A 22,846-nucleotide genomic window follows, 5' to 3' on the forward strand; every position below is an offset into this window, starting at 1 on the left:
TACCTATCTCAGTGTTAGGCATTTCTGTAGTGAAACTACAGGGGAAGCTACTGGAAGGGTCATTTGTTAGAGAGTACAAACTCTCAGACCATCCTCAACCATTGCCACGGTAACGTAAGCAAAACTGCCGATCTCGTTTCTTGAGTTAGGCACTTTTTCTTTATGATACAGGAAGACTTGTTTTGAGAATGTGAAAGTATGCAAAAGCTCTTTATGGGTTTGTTATGCAGTTTTCCTGATTGAAAATGTTGCTGTCAGCTCTTTATCTCACGTCTATCCAGCTGTCAATGCTCGAGATAGGCAGTGTGCAACTTATAACTAAAATGAGATAGGCAGATTGTTCAGAAACCAAAGAAAGTTTTTTTGCGTTTTTCTCAAAATATCAAAAAATAACATCTAGGCAATTATCTTATGAGCGTGACGTTATGTTGTTTAAAACGTGTTGTGATTTAAACTTGTTGAAGGAAGGCATAGCATTCATTTTGACATCAATATCGTTTAAAAGAATCCTGGTGGTCTATCCAGGCTACTCGGTTGCTCTCATGCATTATCTAAAGACCCAAAATCGCCAAGCTGTGATTCTGTTTGGCTTTAATTTGCTGTCAGAAAAATATATCAGACTCGTAGACTGAAACGGCTGTGAGGCTTGAAGGAAGCGTGGCCGTCAAAACGGCTGTGAGGCTTGAAGGAAGCGTGGCCGTCGAAACAGATGTGAGGCTTGAAGGAAGCGTGGCCGTCAAAACGGCTGTGAGGCTTGAAGGAAGCGTGGCCGTCAAAACGGCTGTGAGGCTTGAAGGAAGCGTGGCCGTCAAAACGGCTGTGAGGCTTGAAGGAAGCGTGGCCGTCAAAACGGCTGTGAGGCTTGAAGGAAGCGTGGCCGTCAAAACGGCTGTGAGGCTTGAAGGAAGCGTGGCCGTCGAAACAGATGTGAGGCTTGAAGGAAGCGTGGCCGTCAAAACGGCTGTGAGGCTTGAAGGAAGCGTGGCCGTGGAAACGGCTGTGAGGCTTGAAGGAAGCGTGGCCGTCAAAACGGCTGTGAGGCTTGAAGGAAGCGTGGCCGTCGAAACGGCTGTGAGGCTTGAAGGAAGCGTGGCCGTCAAAACGGCTGTGAGGCTTGAAGGAAGCGTGGCCGTCAAAACGGCTGTGAGGCTTGAAGGAAGCGTGGCCGTCAAAACGGCTGTGAGGCTTGAAGGAAGCGTGGCCGTCGAAACGGCTTTGAAAGAAGCCATGCCATGTACTTTTGAACAGTTTGACATCCGTACCATTGGGAAGAAGCGGATTGACGGTCGGGGTAGGAACCAGCAACAGGGAAACAAGTTACTAATACATGATTTGACTTTGTTTCACGTATTGTCTGTTAATTATGAACACAGATGACTTTGTTGTGCATTTGTGGTTTTTTTTGTCATAAAAAGCTTTTTATTTATTTTAACAGTGAAGTTTTCTGTGTTCGAGTAACATTTTTATAGATATTATATAGCTTTCTCATATTTACTTCTTGTCCTCATACAGACTATTTCATTGTATATTTTTTGTTATAGGCTAAAGAGTTTTGTTTTTTTTACTGCGGAGCAGCATTCTTGAATATCGCTTACCATTACAAAATGGCTGTGAATAACAGTCTAACACAACAAGAAAACTGAGAATGTGTTTTCACATCTTAAAAGCCATATGCTGAACAAACACAGCAAAGTTGTTGTTGTCTCCCTAAAGTTTTCTTCGCTGTGCATTCATGAGATCATTTGAATGCAAATACAATTTGTTTAAATCAAAAACATTGAGCAAAAAACTCTAGACGGCGAAAGGCGTTAGCGACTTGGAGAAAGACAACATCAATTGTAGAACTAACCGACATCGGCCGAAGCACTGAACTTGCACACACACACACACACACACACACACACACACACACACACACAAATCGGCCGAAGCACTGAACTGGCACACACACACACACTCACACACATCGGCCGAAGCACTGAACTTGCACACACACACACACACACACACACACACATCGGCCGAAGCACTGAACTTGCACACACACACACACACACACACACACACACACACACACACACACAAACACGCGTGCAAAGATACTGACTCACGCACAGACACAGATGTCTACTGTTTACCACCCCCACCCCCCTCCAACCGCCTGTCTTCGCTCTTCCCTCCCCACTCATAATCCTCCCTCCCTTTCTCAGGCTCCCCCGCAGAGTGAAAATCTTTGAGAGAACAGAAAAGGCATGCACTAGATGTCGGTGCACGAAAGCAGTTCCGCGCCTTGACGTTGGAAACACGATACACAGAGATACCCAAATAAATATTTGCACAGTCTCATGTCACGCGCATCACTCTCAAATCAATGGATGCAAATGATTGTGTATTTTGAGAGAGTGGGGGGGGGGGGGGGGGGGAGGGGGGGGTGTAAGTATAACGGCACGAAATTAATTGCCCTCTTTGAATGATTTTTAAAGGCACTGTTAATCTGGCTGCCGACGAGGAATCGAAAGTCATATCAAACCGAGCGTTAACTGGGCGAGAAACGTCCGTCCGTGCCCCACGGGAGATATCAACGTAACATTACAAAGGCTCAGTGACGTCGATCGCCCCACACGCTGGTGTAGTGTACAGACCTTTTATTCTTCTTTAAAAAAAATCTCAGCCAGAGTTCAAACTGGGTCAAAGCTTTCGCTGTCTCAGTCCGACATACAATTGAAAAGCAAATCATTTGCGTTACTGTAGATATACTTTTTTTCTTCCTCCTGATAAGTACACACATACAGATTATAAAACTTAAAGCGATACGTTTTTATGTGTGCTGTGTTTATTGTGGTATGCTTTGCACAGAACATGGACAACAGAAACAGAGTATTTTCAAATTCCGAGTGGAATAATTTAGGTAGTTCCAAGCAGTCAGCAAACTTTGAAGGGAAAGTATTAACAAGTATCTCGCTTATTTCAACTTCGCCGTCAATTCGACCTCTCCGAGTATCAACTTATCCCCCCCCCCCCCCCCCCCGCCTCTTTTTCTCTTTTCAAGCAAGATATAAGCGAGATATAGAAGTCCCAGAGAGGACTTGGAGAGGACAGCACGTTTCGCCCTTCTTCCCGGCGAAGCCGTACCCGGCGAAGCGGGTATTCATCTAGTATATATATATATAGATGTTCACATGAACGTAATTGAGCCACGCGGGGTTTTTACGATGAAAAAAAGCAAAAGCTGTCTATACGTTATTATTTGAAAATTGTAAATGTGAGCCGATTCGCTTATTCTATCTATTTATCTATTATATAACCCGGTCTGTTCGTGTTTTTATTGTTCGTGTTTTAGTGAGTACATTTTTATTGTTATCTTGTTCTTGTTTTTGTATTTATTCATTTATCTATCTATTTATTTTTTATTTTTTTTATTTTGCTTAGCATATCATTGTAGGGCTTTTAATCAATAACATGCATATGTCTACAATGTATCATCATTCATCCTTCAACATTTATAATAAACATGTAAATGGCAAGTATACAAGACATACAACATTAGGGCATAACAGACAGACCGACATGTAACATACCGTTCGCCTACAAGTAAGGCCGGAGCTTAACATAACATGCAGATTACAATACTTGACATTATGGACGTATTTCCTGCTTAATGATAATATAGTCAGTTAATAATACTGTCAAACAAAAAAACAAACAAACAAACAAACAAACAAAAATCAAAACAAAAACACATATATATATATACGCAAATCATCACATCTCTGCACAACCTAGCGTACTACCTAACCAACTCTTCATATGGGGACCATAATTCTACAAAATGTGGTAATGTTACCAGAATTGAAACTGGAATATTTTTTCTATTTCAAATCTGTATTTCAAATTTCTTAAAAATATTTCTTAACAGTGGCCTTGTCTCTTGTAACTTACTCTTATAAATATAAAACTTTTCAAACAAAATGATAAAATCCAAAACCACATCTACCTTAACATTGTTCATACACCCAAACAAAATAAATTCTTCTGTAAAAAGAACATTTGCGCGGTAAATACCACTTCTGTTTAACAAATCTTCCAAATCAGTCCAAAATTTCCGACTAAGCGGGCAGTACCAAAATATATGGGAAATTGTTTCATTTTCAAATTTACAAAAGGCACAAAGGGGACTGTCAAGAATCTTTTGAACAAATAACCGGCTAGCAACACCAAGAATGCGGTGAAGCAATCTGCTCTGGAACCATCTTAACTGTGTGTCCTTAGTTGTTTTAAAACACTTATCAAAAATCTGTTTCCAGGTTGTAAAAATACATATTCCATCTGTTCATGCCTGCAGGGTTATCATCAAATTTTGATTTCAAAAAGACTTCTTCAATTGCCTGTTTACCTCTACAGATAATCTGCCATGGTTTATAATCTCTAATCTGGAAATAATTCAAGGAATCAATTTGTACAATAACTTTTCTCTGATATTTTCGTAAGGACTTAATCACTCCCTCATAGAATACAAAATTAGTTTGAACAAAAGGAAAATTTAACCTAAATTCTTCAAAGGTAAAGAAATTTCCATTTAAATGTAGCAACTGATGGACAAACACTACATCATTTTCAATCCATTCCTTATTTACTATTGTACCGTGGTCTCGTATAATGTTCAAATTGTAATGTATACATTCGGAAACAAAATCATTCACATTAATTACCTCGCTTAAGGAACAGCATTTCTTATAATGTTTCAAAACGTCCTTCCAAAAACTGTTACCACATCTTTTCATTAACACATTTACATACTCGGCACCCACTTTAAATATGTCTTTCATTCCAGGTATCATATCAAAAATAAGCTTTTTTACATCAAATTCAAACATCTTTAATCTGCGAATCCAATTTATCTTTACTGATGCCACAAAAGTGTAAATATGATCAGACCACCATTGCAATAGGGTCTGCAAACGACATTACGCCGAATCTTTGCATGTTTACCATTCCACAGGAAGGAATAAAAGGCTGCATTCACTTCTCGTAAAAAGTCTTCGGGTGGGTCTGGCTATACGGTTAATAAATAAACCAATTTTGAAAGGACCAAAGTTTTCAAAATTATAATTCTACCGAATGGTGTCAACTGTCTTCTGCTCCAATCGTTTAAAATTCTTTTAATCTCTTTTAATTTTCCTTCATAGTTAATTTCCAGAATGTTGCCGGTGTTTTTACTTATTCATTCATTCATTCATTCATTCATTCATTCATTCATTCATTCATTCATTATTTATTTATTTATTTGTGTATCTGTTTATTTAATTTTTAAGCATCTTGAAGTAGCACCCGAGTGGAAACTTGTTGCGTTTCTCGAGTGATCGCGGACGACTTTCTTCGACAAGAAGCTAAAAATAGTTCAGCACACTCAACTTACATCTTTTGGATTCCTTGGCAATACACCCCACCCAAAATTGCATAGCTGATCACCTGGCCATATTTTTGCAATTACCGATTTTTCTCCGATCAAGATGTACTCGAAACAAGAGTGAAATACTGCCCGACTTCAAAATTATTTTGGTCCATTTCACAAGTGATTTCTGATACATGCTTTTCGATAGGGAGCTAAAAATATCTAAGCACTCGAACCATTCACCCTCTAGATTGTCTTCAGTCTTAAATGTCGCCACAGTCACAAACCTGTACATCTGGCGATATTTTTGCACTAGCAGATTTTGTTCTGAAATTACTTCTTTTACTCAAAACAAGAGTAAGATACTGTCCGATTTGACACATATTTAAGTGCATGTTTCATATGATTTCTGAGACAGGAAGCTAAAAATAGCTCAGTATTCTTAACGTTAATATATTTAATCGCTTGGGAATTAATGCTGTCAAAAGATTTCGAGGAAACGCTCAAAGGCGTCTGAGCCCCAAAGCTATCCAACTGGCGATATTTTTGTGCATCGACCGATTTTATACCGATAAAGATTTCGCAACAGATGTATAAAAACGGAGGGAAAAAGAGGGGAAAAAAAGGAGAAAAAAATAGGTCGATGCAAACAAATATCCAAATGTGAAAACACTACAAGTTGTGGGGCAGCTGATGTTTAAAAAAAACAAAACAAAAAAAACAAACAAGTTGTGGGGCACAGTGGGCAGGAAATGCCGTGGGACAACATAACGGACATCGTCTGGTTTGTCAGTAAGGGACGTCGACTCCCCCCCCCCCCCCACAAAAAAAAAAAAAAAAAAAAAATCTGTGATTTTTATTTAGACCAACGAAAGACGTCAGAGAGCCACGCACAAACATTGGTTCCGCTGTCACGAACTGAAAACTGCCTGAACAAAACATTAGTTCCGCCATTGAAGATATCTTTCTTCCCGTGCATTGGCCACGATACACAAACAAATGTATCTTTCTTCCCGTACTTTGACTACAATACACAAACATTGGTTCAGCGATTGATGATATTCTGTTTCCGTGCAAACCTTATTGTTAACGACCAGAGATTTGTCCAGGTTTTTTGTCGGGCAAGAGTAGTCTACCATTTTGATATACAGTATAACAAAACTATACAGCTCATTGAAGCATTGAAGGCTTTAATTTCATTTACTTCATCATCCGATTGCCGGGAAGTTCGGGTCGCTTCCTCCCGGTAGAAAGATATCTATGGCCAGATTACACAAAACATTGGTTCCGCTATTAAAAATATCTGTTTTTTACCCGTGCAAGCCATATTGCAAAACACCACAGGTCTTTGCAGGCTGTAACATGGGGTTGCAGCATCCTTCCAGTTTGATATATAACAAAAATATACAGCCTGTCCACATTAAACCAACATTGTTCTTGTAATTCTATGTCGGTGTGTGTTTTATAATCGTTGACAGACAGGTTAGACGTGTCGAAGGCAATTTTCCGTTTTAATGTATTCATTTTAATGGACAATAAAGTGTTGTTATTGTTATTGTTATTGTTATTGGTTCAACAACTAAACATACACTTTTAATTCCCAGTAAGCCATGTTGTGTTTTTTAAACCCCTTTTTAACAAACATATATCTTTACATACGATTGCGCATAAACACATGTATAAACAATATACACAGACAGACATTATCATATCCTACATACTTTCAATACACATGTCTGCGGATAAAGAGTTGAAAAGAGAGAATAAGAGGGGTAAGGAATAAGTAAGCCATATGGATAACGACCACAGATCTGTCAAAGCATTTATGTAGGCAGAAGTCTATTATACTAGAAGTAATGTACTACGTACCATTACCAGCAGTCGACACGCGATGATACATATGTCCTTTGACCTTTCCTTGGGGATATCCCATACTAAAAATAGAATACAGGATTGTGGGAAAGCTGTTCAAGGGCACTCACGCACTATAATCGATTTTCAATACACAACTCAAAACCTTTGCGATAATTCAACAAGTTACCCCCCCGCGGGTTAGGGGGAAGAATTTACCCGATGCTCCCCAGCATGTCGTAAGAGGCGACTAACGGATTCTGTTTCTCTTTTTACCCTTGTTAAGTGTTTCTTGTATAGAATATAGTCCATTTTTGTAAAGATTTTAGTCAAGCAGTATGTAAGAAATGTTAAGTCCTTTGTACTGGAAACTTGCATTCTCCCAGTAAGGTAATACATTGTACTACGTTGCAAGCCCCTGGAGCAAATTTTTGATTAGTGCTTTTGTGAACAAGAAACAATTGACAAGTGGCTCTATCCCATCTCCCCACTTTCCCCGTCGCGATATAACCTTCGTGGTTGAAAACGACGTTAAACACCAAATAAAGAAAGAATCAACAAGTCGCGTAAGGCGAAATTACTACATTTAGTCAAGCTGTGGAACTCACAGAATGAAACTGAATGCACTGCATTTTTTCACAATGACCGTAGTCCGCCGCTTGTGCATAACGGAGTGAAACTGACGAGCCTGTTCAGCGGGGTAGTGGTTTCGCTGTGCTGCATAGCACGCTTTTCTGTACCTCTCTTCGTTTTAACTTTCTGAGCGTGTTTTTAATCCAAACATATCATATCTATATGTTTTTGGAATCAGGAACCGACAAGGAATAAGATGAAGTTGTTTTTAAATCGATTTCGGAAATTTAATTTTGATCATAGTTTTTATAATGTTTAATTTTCAGAGCTTGTTTTTAATCGAAATATAACATATTTATATGTTTTTGGAATCAGAACATGATACAAAAAAGAAAGTAATTTTGGATCATTTTATAAAAAAACCATTTAATTACAATTTTCTGATTTTTAATGACCAAAATCATTAATTAAGTTTGAAGCCTCCATGCTGATATGCAATACCGAAGTCCGGCCTTCGTCGAAGATTGCTTGGCCAAAATTTCAATCAATTTGATTGAAAAATGAAGGTGTGACAGTGCCGCCTCAATGTTTTACAAAAAGCCGTCATCAAAAGTATTTATCGAAAAAAAGAAAAAATATGTCCGGGGATATCCCAGGAACTCTCATGTCAAATGTCATAAAGATCGGTCCAGTAGTTTAGTCTGAATCGCTCTACACACATACACACATACGCACAGACAGACAGACAGACAGACACACACACACACACACACACACACACATACACACACACACACACACACACACACACACACACACACACACACACACACACACATACACCACGACCCTCGTCTCGATTCCCCCTCTACGTTAAAACATTTAGTCAAAACTTGACTAAATGTAAAAACAAAAAATACAAGTATATAGAGTTAAGAAAAGAAGAAACAGTTGAAAAATTGAGAAAAAATGTTTTACAAAAGACTTGCCAATTATGGGACTCGACTCGAGACCGCCGGATCTGCAAGCAAACGTACTACCACCCTGCCACGGCGGCTGTCGACCGAAACGTGTGAACACTAATACTTGAACTGCAACCATATCTTCCACGTGCCCGAGTTATTGAACGAACATTTGTCGGCAAGTCGGTTGCCCCGTTCGTATTTGTGATTTGTACGTTTCTTGTTCTCATCATCACATGTAGTCGCGGTATTACCTATAGGGCATTACATTTTCACCAAAGCCGAGGTTACTAACAAAAATATAATGGGAAATTCTGGGGAAATTGTCCCGCTGGAAGTACTCAAAAATTATGCAACTTTTTGATTATTTCGATTCATTACATCATCCAAAACGTTTGGAATGAAGCAAATAAATAAAATACAAGAATTGCGAGTTCAGAAAAAAATAAAAATAAAATTGCTGTCGAAGCGGATCGAACCCGGGACCACAAAAGTAAGGACTAGCGCACGATCGGGCGCTTTACCAACTGAGCTATTTTGTCGCACTGTAGGCGAGAGAGATTTTAACTTCAAATATTACACTTGATTTCTCGAGCGTGGCTACGACTGACTCGAGTTTCCGAGTCTCTCCGTTGGTATCAATTTGTGTACTGTTCTCTATATCTCACTGTTCAGTTCATAACTGACCATACGCTCCCGGTCACTTCGTATAAGTTTGGAAAGCAATATCAAGTAGCGATCATTTCAAGCGTGACCGACATTATTGATACGAAATGCATTGACCAATTGCCGAAAGGCGCTGACGTCACTGCATGAACGGATTTCTCTACCCAAAATCCTCTATTCTCGATGACATACTAAGGAGTTAGTTCGGGAGAACGACGATCTATGGACGGTTTATCATATAAAGGGAAGCAAGCGGTTAAAAACGGGCGTCGATAGAGCCAATGAACAGTGTTATCTACTTGTATTTCATCCACTTGTGTGTAAGGGAAGAGTAGTCCACCACTCCATACACACATACACACACACACACACACAACTGTACCTGGCCGCTTTCGGTATACACATAAAGCCACATTGTCTGTAAAATTGACATAAAGCCACATTGTCTTTTAAATTGACATGAGGCCACATAGTCAAACAAATTGACGTACATACACATTGTCATTTAAATTGACATGGAGCTACATTGTCATTTAAATTGACTTGAGGCCACATTGTCAAACAAATTGACGTACAGACACATTGTCAGTTAAATTGACATGGAGCCACATTGTCATTTAAATTGACGTGAAACTACATTGTTATTTAAATTAACATGAAACAACATTGTCATTTAAATTGACGTGCAACCGCATTGTCATTTAAATTGACATGAAACCACATTGTAATATCAATTGAGCTGAAGCCACATTATCATTTAAATTGAGCTGAAGCCACATTGTCATTTAAATTGACATATAAATTCCGCACTCCTATTCTCCGCAGGCTTCGTGTATTGAGTTACAAAACACAACACACAGGACAGGAATTTCGCTATGCAGCGCGTCGTATACGGCCACGTATGCTAATTCGACGCTCACTTTCGTCAATCGACTGCGCAATGCAAATTAAAAGAAAATAAACAAGGGTGGGATAGGCCGGGGGTAACGTCAATACGACGCTAGATCTGTGAAAAACTGCGAGGAATACGATTATGTGGCATTTGGGAGTTTAGTGTCGGGAATTATCGACTCGGATCCTGATTTCCAAAAGAAAAGGCCAAAGGCCAGGTTCCATACAACGGTCCAACGTTGCGTAATAAAAGACTCTTGCGTCAGTGACGATCCTTTAAAAATGGTTAGTAAATAACAAAGTAGAATGACACAAAACAGAACCACTTATGCAGATCTAAGCAGAATCACACATACACACACACACACACACACACACACACACACACAGACACAGACAGACACACACACACACACACACACACACACACACACACACACACACACACTGACACAAATGCACACACAGACACAGACAGACACACACACATACATACACGGACACAAATACTCACTCATACACACACACACACACACACAATCACAGACAGACAGACAGACAGACAGACAGTCACACACACACACACACACACACACACACACACACACACACACACACACACACACACACACACAACCAGAAGCCTGACGATAGCCTACCAGTGCCAGTCGACACAATCAGACAACTGCACCAATCTCGGTGCACAAAGAGGCGCTGTGATGGACCGGTCAGACTGACAGAGAGCGCGACCTTGCCGTTTTGGGGAGGTTTGCTATCGACCTTCAATGACGCTGACAGGGTCGAATTTCTCCACTACCACCCAAAACGGTGGAACCCGCAAAGGGCAACTCCGGAATGGGCGACGATAATCGACTCTCATTTATAACGGCCGACGATTCTTTCAAATTCGACCGTTTCCACCTCTAATGGGCGAGAACGCAAAGGGCAGCCCCATGACTGGCGGCGCTATATTTCCAATACAAAAGATTCGGAATTGTGTTTCAAAAGAGCACAACAGCTCGGACCATTTGACCCACACACTTGCCATTGTGTGAACTGGTCATGCATAAGCTGAAGTTCTTGTACACCAAATGTTAAGTACTTCGGTCTCAACAGATGTAGAAGTTATCATTTGTGTGGGTTGCATTTTTTTTTTTTGGGGGGGGGGGTGGGAGGGGGGGGTCACCTTGTAGATGATCCAATTGAGGCCATACACAATGGGCGGCGTTAATATTGCCGCTCCTTTGATTCTTTTCGACTCCACCATTGTAGCGTCGCTCAATGTGGGGTCGCTTGACGCCGGGTCGCCCAGATTTGGACCTATCCAGCATCACTAGCCGATATCTGGGTCAGGGGGAAATGGGGTCGTGTCGTTCCGGTCCTCGATCGCCCAGCGGGTATCCTGGCGAGACTTGGGAGCACTATATTGGCTGGGGACAAAGAAAAGACGTGGAATGGGGCGCTGTGACTGACAGAGTCATAACCTTGCCGTTTGCGATTCCTCTCCCTATCGACCACGGCGCGGGAAGGATCTGGGTCTCCGGGACGCCCTGAATGTCCTTCACCCTCTCCATCACTCAGGGGATGGTCTCGGCACGCCTAGAACTTACAGACAAAGTCCTATTTTTCTTCGGTTCTCGTTCGTTCAGTCGTTCATCTGGCTACATCTCAAGCACTCAGAATCGCTTATGGTCTGGTATGGATACTGGGTGGCCGAGTGGTAACGCACTTGCGCTCGGAAGCGAGAGGTTGCGAGTTCGACCCTGGGTCAGGGCGTTAGCAATTTTCTCCCCCCTTTCCTAACCTAGGTGGTGGGTTCAAGTGCTAGTCTTTCGGATGAGACGAAAAACCGAGGTCCCTTCGTGTACACTACATTGGGGTGTGCACGTTAAAGATCCCACGATTGACAAAAGGGTCTTTCCTGGCAAAATTGTATAGGCATAGATAAAAATGTCCACCAAAATACCCGTGTGACTTGGAATAATAGGCCGTGAAAAGTAGGATATGCGCCGAAATGGCTGCGATCTGCTGGCCGATGTGAATGCGTGATGTATTGTGTAAAAAAAATTCCATCTCACACGGCATAAATAAATCCCTGCGCCTTGAATATGTGCGCGATATAAATTGCATAAAAAAATTTAAAAAATAAAAAAATAAAAACCTGCGCTTAGAACTGTACCCACGGAATACGCGCGATATAAGCCTCATATTGATTGATACGGCAGATGACTGGTACCTTCTCTAGCTTTCACTCAATGGCAGGGGTTGGATTTAAAATGAAACCCACCTGTGTGCTTATGCCATTACCCTCGTAAATAAATAATTTGTTTGGTCTTCGTTTTGTCAGTCGAAAACAGTACGGGACGCAATCCATTTCTGAGCCCTTCTCGTCGAACCCATCGGCCGATGAAGGTGTCTACGATGAAGGTGTCTCTTAATTCAGTTCAATTCAATCAAATTCAATTTTATTATGTGAATGTGATACACACAGAAATGTGTCTTTTGGCTCCTACACAAACCAACTTTGACAAATGAATAAGTGCTGCATAAACTATGCTTCTCTAACTTTTTTCGTCTATAGTTTCATAGCAAGAAAAGTCTTGGTTTCAAGAGCTTTGGCTTTCTCAATCAAAAGCTATCTCATAACAGCGCTTCAGAAACCAGATATATTTCCTTCGGGAGTCAGGTAAGGAAGGTATTCTTGCATTTCTCTTTTGAGTGCTACGTAAGACATTCTGGCCTTTCTCATTTGAGTGCTACGTAAGGAAAGCTGCTCTTCCAACCCCGTCAGAGCACTGACTGCACAGGCCAAAGAAAATTGCAATGTCGTTACCGTCTCCGGCTGCTAAATGGATGGCTCGATAACATTTTTGTCTCATTAGCGACCCGGTTACAAGGTTGGCCGTTCTCCATCACCGGTGCAAAGTGATAAGAGATTTTTGTCCATGCTGCCATCGGGTACTAAAGATGCTGTGAATGCCATTAGGGTCCCCGGTCACTCAGTGGGTAGTAATGAGATTTTCTGGCGGCAGCATCGAAGACTGACTGATCGATTCGGGACAACGAACGCCTACACACCGGCAAAAGTGCGTCATATTCCTCTACAACAACAACAAGACATTGTTAAAACTTTGTTTTTACCACAAGCAAAAAAACACCCAGCCATTATGAGTTAATTGTTGTCTACTGCATGTGTCAAAAACTTTGGTGGAAAATGACGTCAGGGACGTTTTGAAAATTAGAAATGAAACAACAACACAACCTCTCGTATCAGATAAGTTGTGATCAACAGAAATGACACAACACAGTGTTTGGAGTCTTTTCTTAAAACAAAACATTGGGACTTGTTTTCAATTTACAGTGTGTCAGACTGTGAGGAAAATGACGTCAGATAAGTTTTGAAAAACAGAAGCGATGACGTCGTATTGTTATCTATTGAACCTCTTGCTTTTGATACAAAATCCTTATGAGTTGTTTTCAGAGCTACACTGTGTCAAAACGTGGAAGAACATGACGTCAGATAAGTTTTGAAAACAGATTATGACACCAACACACATTGTTCAGACTATCCTCTTAGACACAAATGGCTTGTTTGTGCCTACATTGTGTAAAACTTTTAGATCCTTTAAAAAAACCAAGAATCACACATGAACACAACTTTCAACATACCGGCACGGTTGGCCAAGTGGTAAGGCGTCCGCCCCGTGATCGGGAGGTCGTGGGTTCGAACCCCGGCCGGGTCATACCTAAGACTTTAAAATTGGCAATCTAGTGGCTGCTCCGCCTGGCGTCTGGCATTATGGGGTTTAGTGCTAGGACTGGTTGGTCCGGTGTCAGAATAATGTGACTGGGTGAGACACGAAGCCTGTGTTGCGACTTTTGTCTTGTGTGTGGCGCACGTTATATGTCAAAGCAGCACCGCCCTGATATGGCCCTTCGTGGTCGGCTGGGCGTCAAGCAAACAAGCAAACAAACAAACAAACTTTTAACATAAACATAACATAATGACTTGTTCTCAAGTAAAGTATTCCAATTTTGGAAAGAACATGACGTCAGATAAGTTGTAAATAGATGTGATAAACAAAGAGAAGCAAGCGCTCTAAATGCATTCGACACGGGAAATAGAGTAGTTATGCGGAACCTGTCTCCTGGCACCTGAGAGAATAACAAGCATTGAAATGAACAAGTGACTTTCATCCTCAAAAAAGGATGATCGCCGCAAGCTCATAATATTAATTATGTTCCTCATTCTTGAAGGCACTCTAACTAACAGTCTTTGGTACACAGTCATACACAAGAACAATGTTTTTCCCTGACCGGACTTCGTCCTTAGATCAAAACGGTCATTTTACAGAACAAACACATACAGGCACACCAATCTTAAAATAACATAAGTTGTCAATAAATAGATAGGACACACCGACACGCAGGTCAGAGTGATTTTTTTTGATTTGACGATTACTTTTTTTTTTTTTTTAAATATTTGTTGTTGTTGTTGTTGAGCCGGTCAACGTGAGACACGGAGGTTGTTATTTTTGACGCGGTCATTGCGGAGGTCACTGAGTGCGCCGGTTCAGCTCCGGTCAAGCACAATGCGATACACGGCGCAACCACTTGCTGTGAGAGCGGACATCTCACGTAATGTTTGCCCACAGCTCTGAGCTAATTGCCCGAAAGCTTTCACTAGTCCAGGAATACTTAGGGGAGGGGGGGGGGGGGGTTCGGGGGTGGCAAACTGCGTCTGGACAGAAAGGAGGCGGGCTGAGAGAGAGAGAGAGAGAGAGAGAGAGAGAGAGAGAGAGAGAGAGAGAGAAGAGAGAGAGGGAGAGAAGTGGGAGAGAGGATAAGAAGAGAGAGAGAGAGAGAGAGAGAGAGAGAGAGAGAGAGAGAGAGAGAGAGAGAGAGAGAGAGAGAGAGAGAGAGAGAGAGAGAGAGAGAGAGATCTTTATTACACGAGGAGATAAGGCTTCCTTGCCAGCATCAGCAATTATCTAATAAAACATTCCTGGGCGTGCAACCGTTGCAGCCCAAAGTCCCCCATCGTACAGATGGTTGAGCTTGAGTCTGAGGTATGCCCAACAACATTAATTATCCCTCGTTTCGTGTTACTGTTTTTATCCTGAATTATCGGGCGCAGTGGTAAGACGTCGGCCTCCTAATCGGAAGGTCGTGTGTTCGAATCCCGGTCGCTGCCGCCTGGTGGGTTAAAAGTGGAGATTTTTCCGATCTCCCAGGTCAACGTATGTGCAGACCTGCTAGTGACTTAACCCCCTTCGTGTGTACACGCAAGCACAAGACCAAGTACGCACGGAAAAGATCCTGTAATCCATGTCAGAGTTCGGTGGGTTATAGAAACACGAAAATACCCAGCATGCTTCCCCAGAAATATAGAGTGCTGTCCCTTCTGCGCCGAGTGGCTGCATTTCAGGGCTCTCTCATATTTCGTACTGTGCGCCTTGAGTCGCCTTGTGGTGAGATATGTGCGCGATATGAATTCTCGTATTATTATTTAAGTTATTGAGACATCCCAGTGCTCAAAGGGATTTATAGAGCAAATCGAGAAAATTCATTATTGAACGAAGCGCATAGCGCTGAGTTCAATAATTATTTTCGAGATTTGCTCTATAAATCCCTTAGTGCACTGGGATTGTTTCAATAACGATATTGTCAGTACCGCCAGAGAAAAAAGAAGATTCAAAACGCACATTTTGCAACGCGCATTTGGATAGGCGTAACTGTGTGGTCAGGTTTGTGTCACTGGATCTACTTTTGTGTGGGCTGTCTCAAGTGTGTCGTACTTTCGTCACACGCAAACTCTTGTTTTAATTTCTGTTGGTAAATTCCAGTGTAGCGTTAAGCTAAAAAGTGATGATCTTTCATAGAGACCTCATTTAAACTCGGAGAAAGGACTGTGCTCTCAGTTATTTGCGATTCGAAACCTTCATCGAGCTTCGATAGATTGACTGTGCAGAGTGTTGCCCCTTGAATTGACTCCGGCCAAGGCCACGGTTAGCAGACTCGGATTTTCAAAGTAAATGTGGTATGTTTCTCGTGTTGTATCTTCACTCATCGGGGAGACTGGTACTATTATATATGAACCGTAAGAATGCTGTGAACCCTACACGTATTATGTCCCCATCGTTTGTTTGTTCACATTTGCCCAAGATGTTAATTTGCTGCGAGGTTTATGTCGTCTGCTAGGGCGGCTAGGGCAAGCGAACCACGGCACTGCGCTGCAGTCTCATTAATTTTCAAAAACAACAATGCTCGTCTGCACGCATGAGTTTTATACATGGTAAGAACGTTCTTAACCCTACACGTTTTCGATTCCGATTGTTGTTGCCTTGAAATAATAATTCGGAAACCATTCATTTACTGAACTGATGCAGTCGTATTTCAGTGTAATCTAGTCTGCTACGTATATATTCCAAATGCTGATCTAGTTCAGTGGTACGTTATCGGAATAACACTTGTGTTTTCTCTTAGCTGCTGGGAATTGTATACTAACTCATCATTTGGTAATGTGGATAATAAGCTACGGCATAATTATGAGAAGATTCTTAGCAAGTCGAAACTGAAAAATAGACACAGCGGGTTCTATTTTTAGATCAGTGGCAACTGTGGCACAGGCACATGCAATCTGTCAGAAAAAAACACTTCTGCTTTAATTGAGAAGCAGGAAATTTATGGTATTTTGGTATTGTGGAGAATATAAGCTACATGTCATTAATTAATTCTGAGGATGAGAGCACAGTCTCGCTTAGGCAAAGGGCGGAAGAATACGCTCTGTGGAAAAGTTAGCGCACTCCAAGAGTGCGCTAACAGTTTTAGCGCATCGCCATTAGCCAATCAACTGGTTCACATCAGTCATGTGACACCAGTACTTACTGACAATTATTATTATTATTATTATTATTATTATTATTATTTAAGTTATTGAGACATCCCAGTGCACTAAGGGATTTATAGAGCAAATCGAGAAAATTCATTATTGAACGAAGCGCATTGCGCTGAGTTCAATAATTATTTTCGAGATTTGCTCTATAAATCCCTTAGTGCACTGGGATTGTTTCAATAACGATATTGTCAGTACCGCCATAGAAAAAAGAAGATTCCAAACGCACATTTTGCAATGCGCATTTGAATAGGCATAACTGTGTGGTCAGGTCGTGCACAGTAAAGATCTACTTTTGTGTTTGGTGTCTCAAGTGTGTCGTGCTTTCGTCACACGCATTTTAATTTCTGTTGGTAAATTCCAGTGTAGCGTTAATCTGAACAGTGATGATCTTTCAGAGAGACCTCATTTGAACTCGGAGAAAGGCTCTTCATTATTTGCGATTCGAAACCTCCAGTCGAGCTTCGACGGATTGACTATGCGGAGTGACTCCCCTTGAATTGACTCAAAGCGGGACTCGACGGTTCGCACATTTTCAAAACAAATGTGGCATATTTCTCGTGTTCTATCTTCACTCATCGGGGAGTCTGATACTAAATATGAACGGTAAGAATGCTCTGAACCCTACACGTATTATATCCCCATTGTTTTTTCGTTCACATTTGCCCAACATGTTAATTTGCTGAGCGGGGTTAATGTCGTCTGCTAGGCTACCTGCCAACCTGGGCAATGGAACGACTGCAGTCTGCACTGAGTCTGTACGCATGAGGCAGGCTGCTAATAAATCTTATATATGGTAAGAACGTTCTGAACCTTACACGTTTTCGATTACGATTGTTCTTGCTTTGAAATAATAATTCTGAAACCATTCATTTACTGAACTGATGTAGTCGTATTTCTGTGTTGTCTGCTACAGAGTCGATCGAGTCAGTCTTCCAAACTGGTCTAGCTGGTACGTTATCGGAATAACACTTGTGTTTTCTGTTAGCCGCTGAGAATTGTATACTAACTCATCATTTGGTAATGTGGATGATAAGCTACATGCCACTAACACGGCATATGAGAAGAATCTATGCAAGTCGGCGAAAATTAGATGAAACACAGCGGCTTCCATTTTTTTTAGATCACTGGCACTGGCACAGGCACATGCAATCTGTCAGAAAAAAACCCCACTTCTGCTTTAATTGAGAAGCAGGGAATTTATGGTCATTTGGTATTGTGGAGAATATAAGCTACATGTCATTAATTAATTCTGAGGATGAGAGCACAGTCTTGCTTAGGCAAAGGGCGCAAGAATACGCTCTGTGGAAAAGTTAGCGCACTCCAAGAGTGCGCTAACAGTTTTAGCGCATCGCCATTAGCCAATCAACTGGTTCACATCAGTCATGTGACACCAGTACTTACTGACAATTATTATTATTATTATTATTATTATTATTATTATTATTATTATTATTATTATTTAAGTTATTGAGACATCCCAGTGCACTAAGGGATTTATAGAGCAAATCGAGAAAATTCATTATTGAACGAAGCGCAGAGCGCTGAGTTCAATAATTATTTTCGAGATTTGCTCTATAAATCCCTTAGTGCACTGGGATTGTTTCAATAACGATATTGTCAGTACCGCCATAGAAAAAAGAAGATTCCAAACGCACACTTTGCTACGCGCATTTGAATAGGTATAACTGTGTGGTCAGGTCGTGTACAGTAAGATCTACTTTTGTGTGGGCCGGTGTCTCAAGTGTGTCGTGCTTTCGTCACACGCATTTTAATTTCTGTTGGTAAATTCCAGTGTAGTGTTAAAGCTGAACAGTGATGATCTTTCAGAGAGACCTCATTTGAACTCTGAGAAAGGACTCTGCTCTTCATTATTTGCGATTCGAAACCTTCAGTCGAGCGTCGATGGATTGACTGTGCGGAGTGACTCCCCTTGAATTGACTACCCCACGACACGAAGGACTCGACTGTTCGCACATTTTCAAAATAAATGTGGCATATATCTCGTGTTGTATCTTCACTCATCGGGGAGTCTGATACTAAATATGAACGGTAAGAATGCTCTGAACCCTACACGTATTATATCCCCATCGTTTTTTCGTTCACATTTGCCCAACATGTTAATTTGCTGAGCGGGGTTTATGTCGTCTGCTACTGCTAGGCTAGAACAATCGAACCACTGCAGTCTGCACTGTCACTGAGTCTGCACGAATAAGGCAGCCTGGTAATAAGTCTTATAATTATATGGTAAGAACGTTCTGAACCCTACACGTTTTCGATTACGATTGTTCTTGCCTTGAAATAATAATTCGGAAACCATTCATTTACTGAACTGATGCAGTCGTATTTCAGTGTAGTCTGCTAGAGTCGATCGAATCAGTCTTCCAAATGCTGTGTACGTTATCGGAATAACACTTGTGTTTTCTGTTAGCCGCTGGGAATTGTATACTAACTCATCATTTGGAAATGTGGATGATAAGCTACATGCCACTAACACGGCATATTATGAGAAGAATCTATGCAAGTCGGCGAAAATGAGATGAAACACAGCGGCTTCTAGTTTTAGATCACTGGCACTGGCACAGGCACATGCAATCTGTCAGAAAAAAACCCACTTCTGCTTTAATTGAGAAGCAGGGAATTTATGGTCATTTGGTATTGTGGAGAATATAAGCTACATGTCATTAATTAATTCTGAGGATGAGAGTACAGTCTCGCTTTGGCAAAGGGCGTAAGAATACGCTCTGTGGAAAAGTTAGCGCACTCCAAGAGTGCGCTAACAGATTTAAGCGCATCGCCATTAGCCAATCAACTGGTTCACATCAGTCATGTGACACCAGTACTTACTGACAATTATTATTATTATTATTATCAAGTTCGTGTGTCTCAAACCATCTTCAAAGCCAACATTTTCATCGTTTTGCTTTGCTGTAATGTTGTGATGTGCCTGAAGTTCCAGTTTTCGGCAAACGAGTCTAAGGTGATCTTCCTTGGCTTCGCTGTCAATATCAATGCGATGTAATATTACAAGTGTATTACTCGAGAGAAACTTTTTCTTGGTCGGAACCTCTTCGCTTCAGTTTCCGGATTTACTCCGCAAGGTCTAACATAATGGATCACTTGCTCGCTTCCATGTACCATCGATCTCTTCCCCCGTCTGAAGTTTCCTCTCGTCTCGTTCGCACCATTACGATTCCTTGATCTTTGCACCGGTTTTTTCTGTAGCTTTCTTGTTGGGTTGATACTAGATTTATGTGACGGCATGACTAGGTATTCGGCGAGTCTTTGCCAGCTTGTCAAACGAATTGTTAGCTGTCGTCTGATCCCTTAACATAGCTTCTAAGCCACACTGAGAGTTCGGTCTGCTCATTCATCGAGGTCAGCATATAAGCGCCAAAAACTGACCATTGCAAATATCAGTCACAATTACGTATATTTACATGGAGTATTCATCAGGCATTGGAATGGCCGAGAGGAAAAACCTCTGAGAAAAAAACGTTTAAAGACGCCTGGGCGATTTGAGAATATAAAATACTGAAGTTTGGACTTATTTTTCCTGTGAATTCTTTTTCCCTCTGAAATATTTATTTCTAAACCTCTGAAATTAATGGATCCGATGATCATTCCCATGCCTGAAATGTCATAGTTAAAACGTCTGGCGCTGTTATGGCGTCCGCAGACTGGGACAAAAGTTAAAACCGCTCTGATCATTCCAACATAGTTATACTGATATTTTGATATGATATTACAAGATGTTTGGTGGTTTGGTGTCAGGCAGGCTTTTTTTTTATGTCTGTCCGAGGGGGAGCATATATATTCTGTTTCATCTTTATCGATCGAGGCCGAAGGCCCAGGTTGATAAAGATGAAACAGAAGGCGATTCGAGTAAGCTCCCCGAGGACCAACAACAAATGCTGGTCTGGCAAAAGCCGCCAAACATTGGTAGTGCAATAGTACGCACAATCATACACAAGGAACCTATTTTTGTAGAATGTAATTCAGGTCCCCAAAGCGAGTCAGAAGTTCAAGCGAAAACGTCATACTTGTTTATTACCAATTCAGTGCCCCATATGGCTTTTTGACCAATCAGGACGGATTCTTGATGACCCTCTAAATGTTATAACGTTCAGGCAGGGACCCTTTTTGTTTATCAAGCTAAAAATTAACAAGACAAAGTAAAAATTTAAATAAACAATATCAGCGTGATTTATTCTAAAGAATGACACTTCAAATGCTGTCAGATAATACTCTCTTTATCTAAAAAATACCGAAAAGCGAGTTTTGTCGGTGGGTGCTTTACGGAACAGCAAGGCACCGCCCATCATCTGAGTGTGCACAATGCCGACCCGCTCACTTGAAATCTAAATTATCTAAGTTTGGAAAAGTCAAGTGGAATTGCGTCACTCGCTTTATGTCAAATGTATCTTTACGTCATTTCCCATCCGTCTGGAGTCGGTTCTAAATCTGTCGCTCTCTGTTCAACAAGAAAAAACGAAGCAACCGAAACGCATGTTCAACATGGTTTAACTTGTGAGATTGTTGTGTGTCAAACGCATTTGACCTGTGAATATTCATCACGTCAGGTGTGTTACTCTGATTGGCTGACCCAGGTCACGAGAATTCTTTGACTGACAGGCATAATCAGGTAGGAGCGCTCAAGTTCCCATTGCGGCTGTTCTGTCTAATTCGCGAGGTCGCTTCGAAATTTCTTTTGGTCGAATTACGGTAATAAAACCGTTATTTCTAATATGCTGACTGTTAGCAAATGATAACAGACATGTCTTACAAACGATATCAGCATTCGCCTAAAGATTCATGCTTGATCATCTTTTTTCTCGACATGTCTGTTATCATTTGCTAACAGTCAGCATATTAGAAATAACTCATAATATAGCTATTCTGATGGACACGTGGGGGAATTCGGGGGCTGTGATTGGATGGTCTCACACATCCCTTTTCCGATCATCAAAGCATAATGCTACGGAAGTCGGCCATTTTTGCCAATATCCCAAAGCATATTGGCAATAACAAAGACGCATGGTTCCGGTTTCTTCCACGTGTATAAAGTACACGCATACCTCGCCAGGTTTGTTTATGTGACAGGTCGACAGACGATGCCATTTGCTTTGTGTGTGTTTTTGTTGTTGCTTACTGTACATGACATACATTACGTGTAAAATCCAGTTCTTTAACAGGCAACAAACCTTGCAAATTTCCAGAAGCTGCAATCTGAAGCGACCTATCTCTGATTCTAGCAGGCGATCTCTCCAATGTTTAACACAAAATCAGCAAACTCTCCTGTCACATAGAACGTCCATTGTATAGTGCAATGTTGAAATGAAGTTACTGGTCTGAAACATTTAGTCGTTTCTTCTGAGACAATCCTTGTTCTCTTATCATCTACAGATTTACCTCAGTCTTCACCACGCGAATTCCCAACAGAAGTCAGACGTTCGAACATACAATCTACGTAGGCAAGCATGATACGTCATGACGTCATATGATTCCTAGCATATTGACGTAATGCTAAACATCCGGTTATCTCGAGTTTTCTCCGTAATACATGTACGTGGGTTTTTCAATGTTCGGTTATTTCCGTGGCTTCATGCTGGTACT

The 22,846-nt window shown here is 41.2% G+C and overlaps 1 protein-coding gene across 1 annotated transcript; it reads right to left on the reverse strand.

Annotated features, from left to right (window-relative positions):
* Positions 1-615: 615 nt before the first annotated feature.
* LOC138982915 (uncharacterized) lies at positions 616-11,909 on the reverse strand. The gene is made up of 2 exons (XM_070356308.1): positions 11,809-11,909; positions 616-1,213 (listed from the first exon to the last, which is right to left on the reverse strand). Exons 1-2 carry the CDS (start codon positions 11,907-11,909, stop codon positions 616-618), a joined length of 699 nt encoding a protein of 232 aa, XP_070212409.1.
* Positions 11,910-22,846: the final 10,937 nt, after the last annotated feature.

The sequence above is a fragment of the Littorina saxatilis genome, linkage group LG12 (assembly GCF_037325665.1).
Source record: "Littorina saxatilis isolate snail1 linkage group LG12, US_GU_Lsax_2.0, whole genome shotgun sequence".
Classification (NCBI taxonomy): domain Eukaryota; kingdom Metazoa; phylum Mollusca; class Gastropoda; order Littorinimorpha; family Littorinidae; genus Littorina; species Littorina saxatilis.

Excerpts from the sequence above, each read along its gene's own strand:
- LOC138982915 (XM_070356308.1), bottom strand. The coding sequence starts at position 11,909 with ATGGAGAGGGTGAAGGACATTCAGGGCGTCCCGGAGACCCAGATCCTT. Across the intron at positions 1,214-11,808 it reads AACGGCAAGGTTATGACTCT|CCGTTTCGACGGCCACGCTT; the intron begins GTCAGTCACAGC and ends CTTCTTTCAAAG.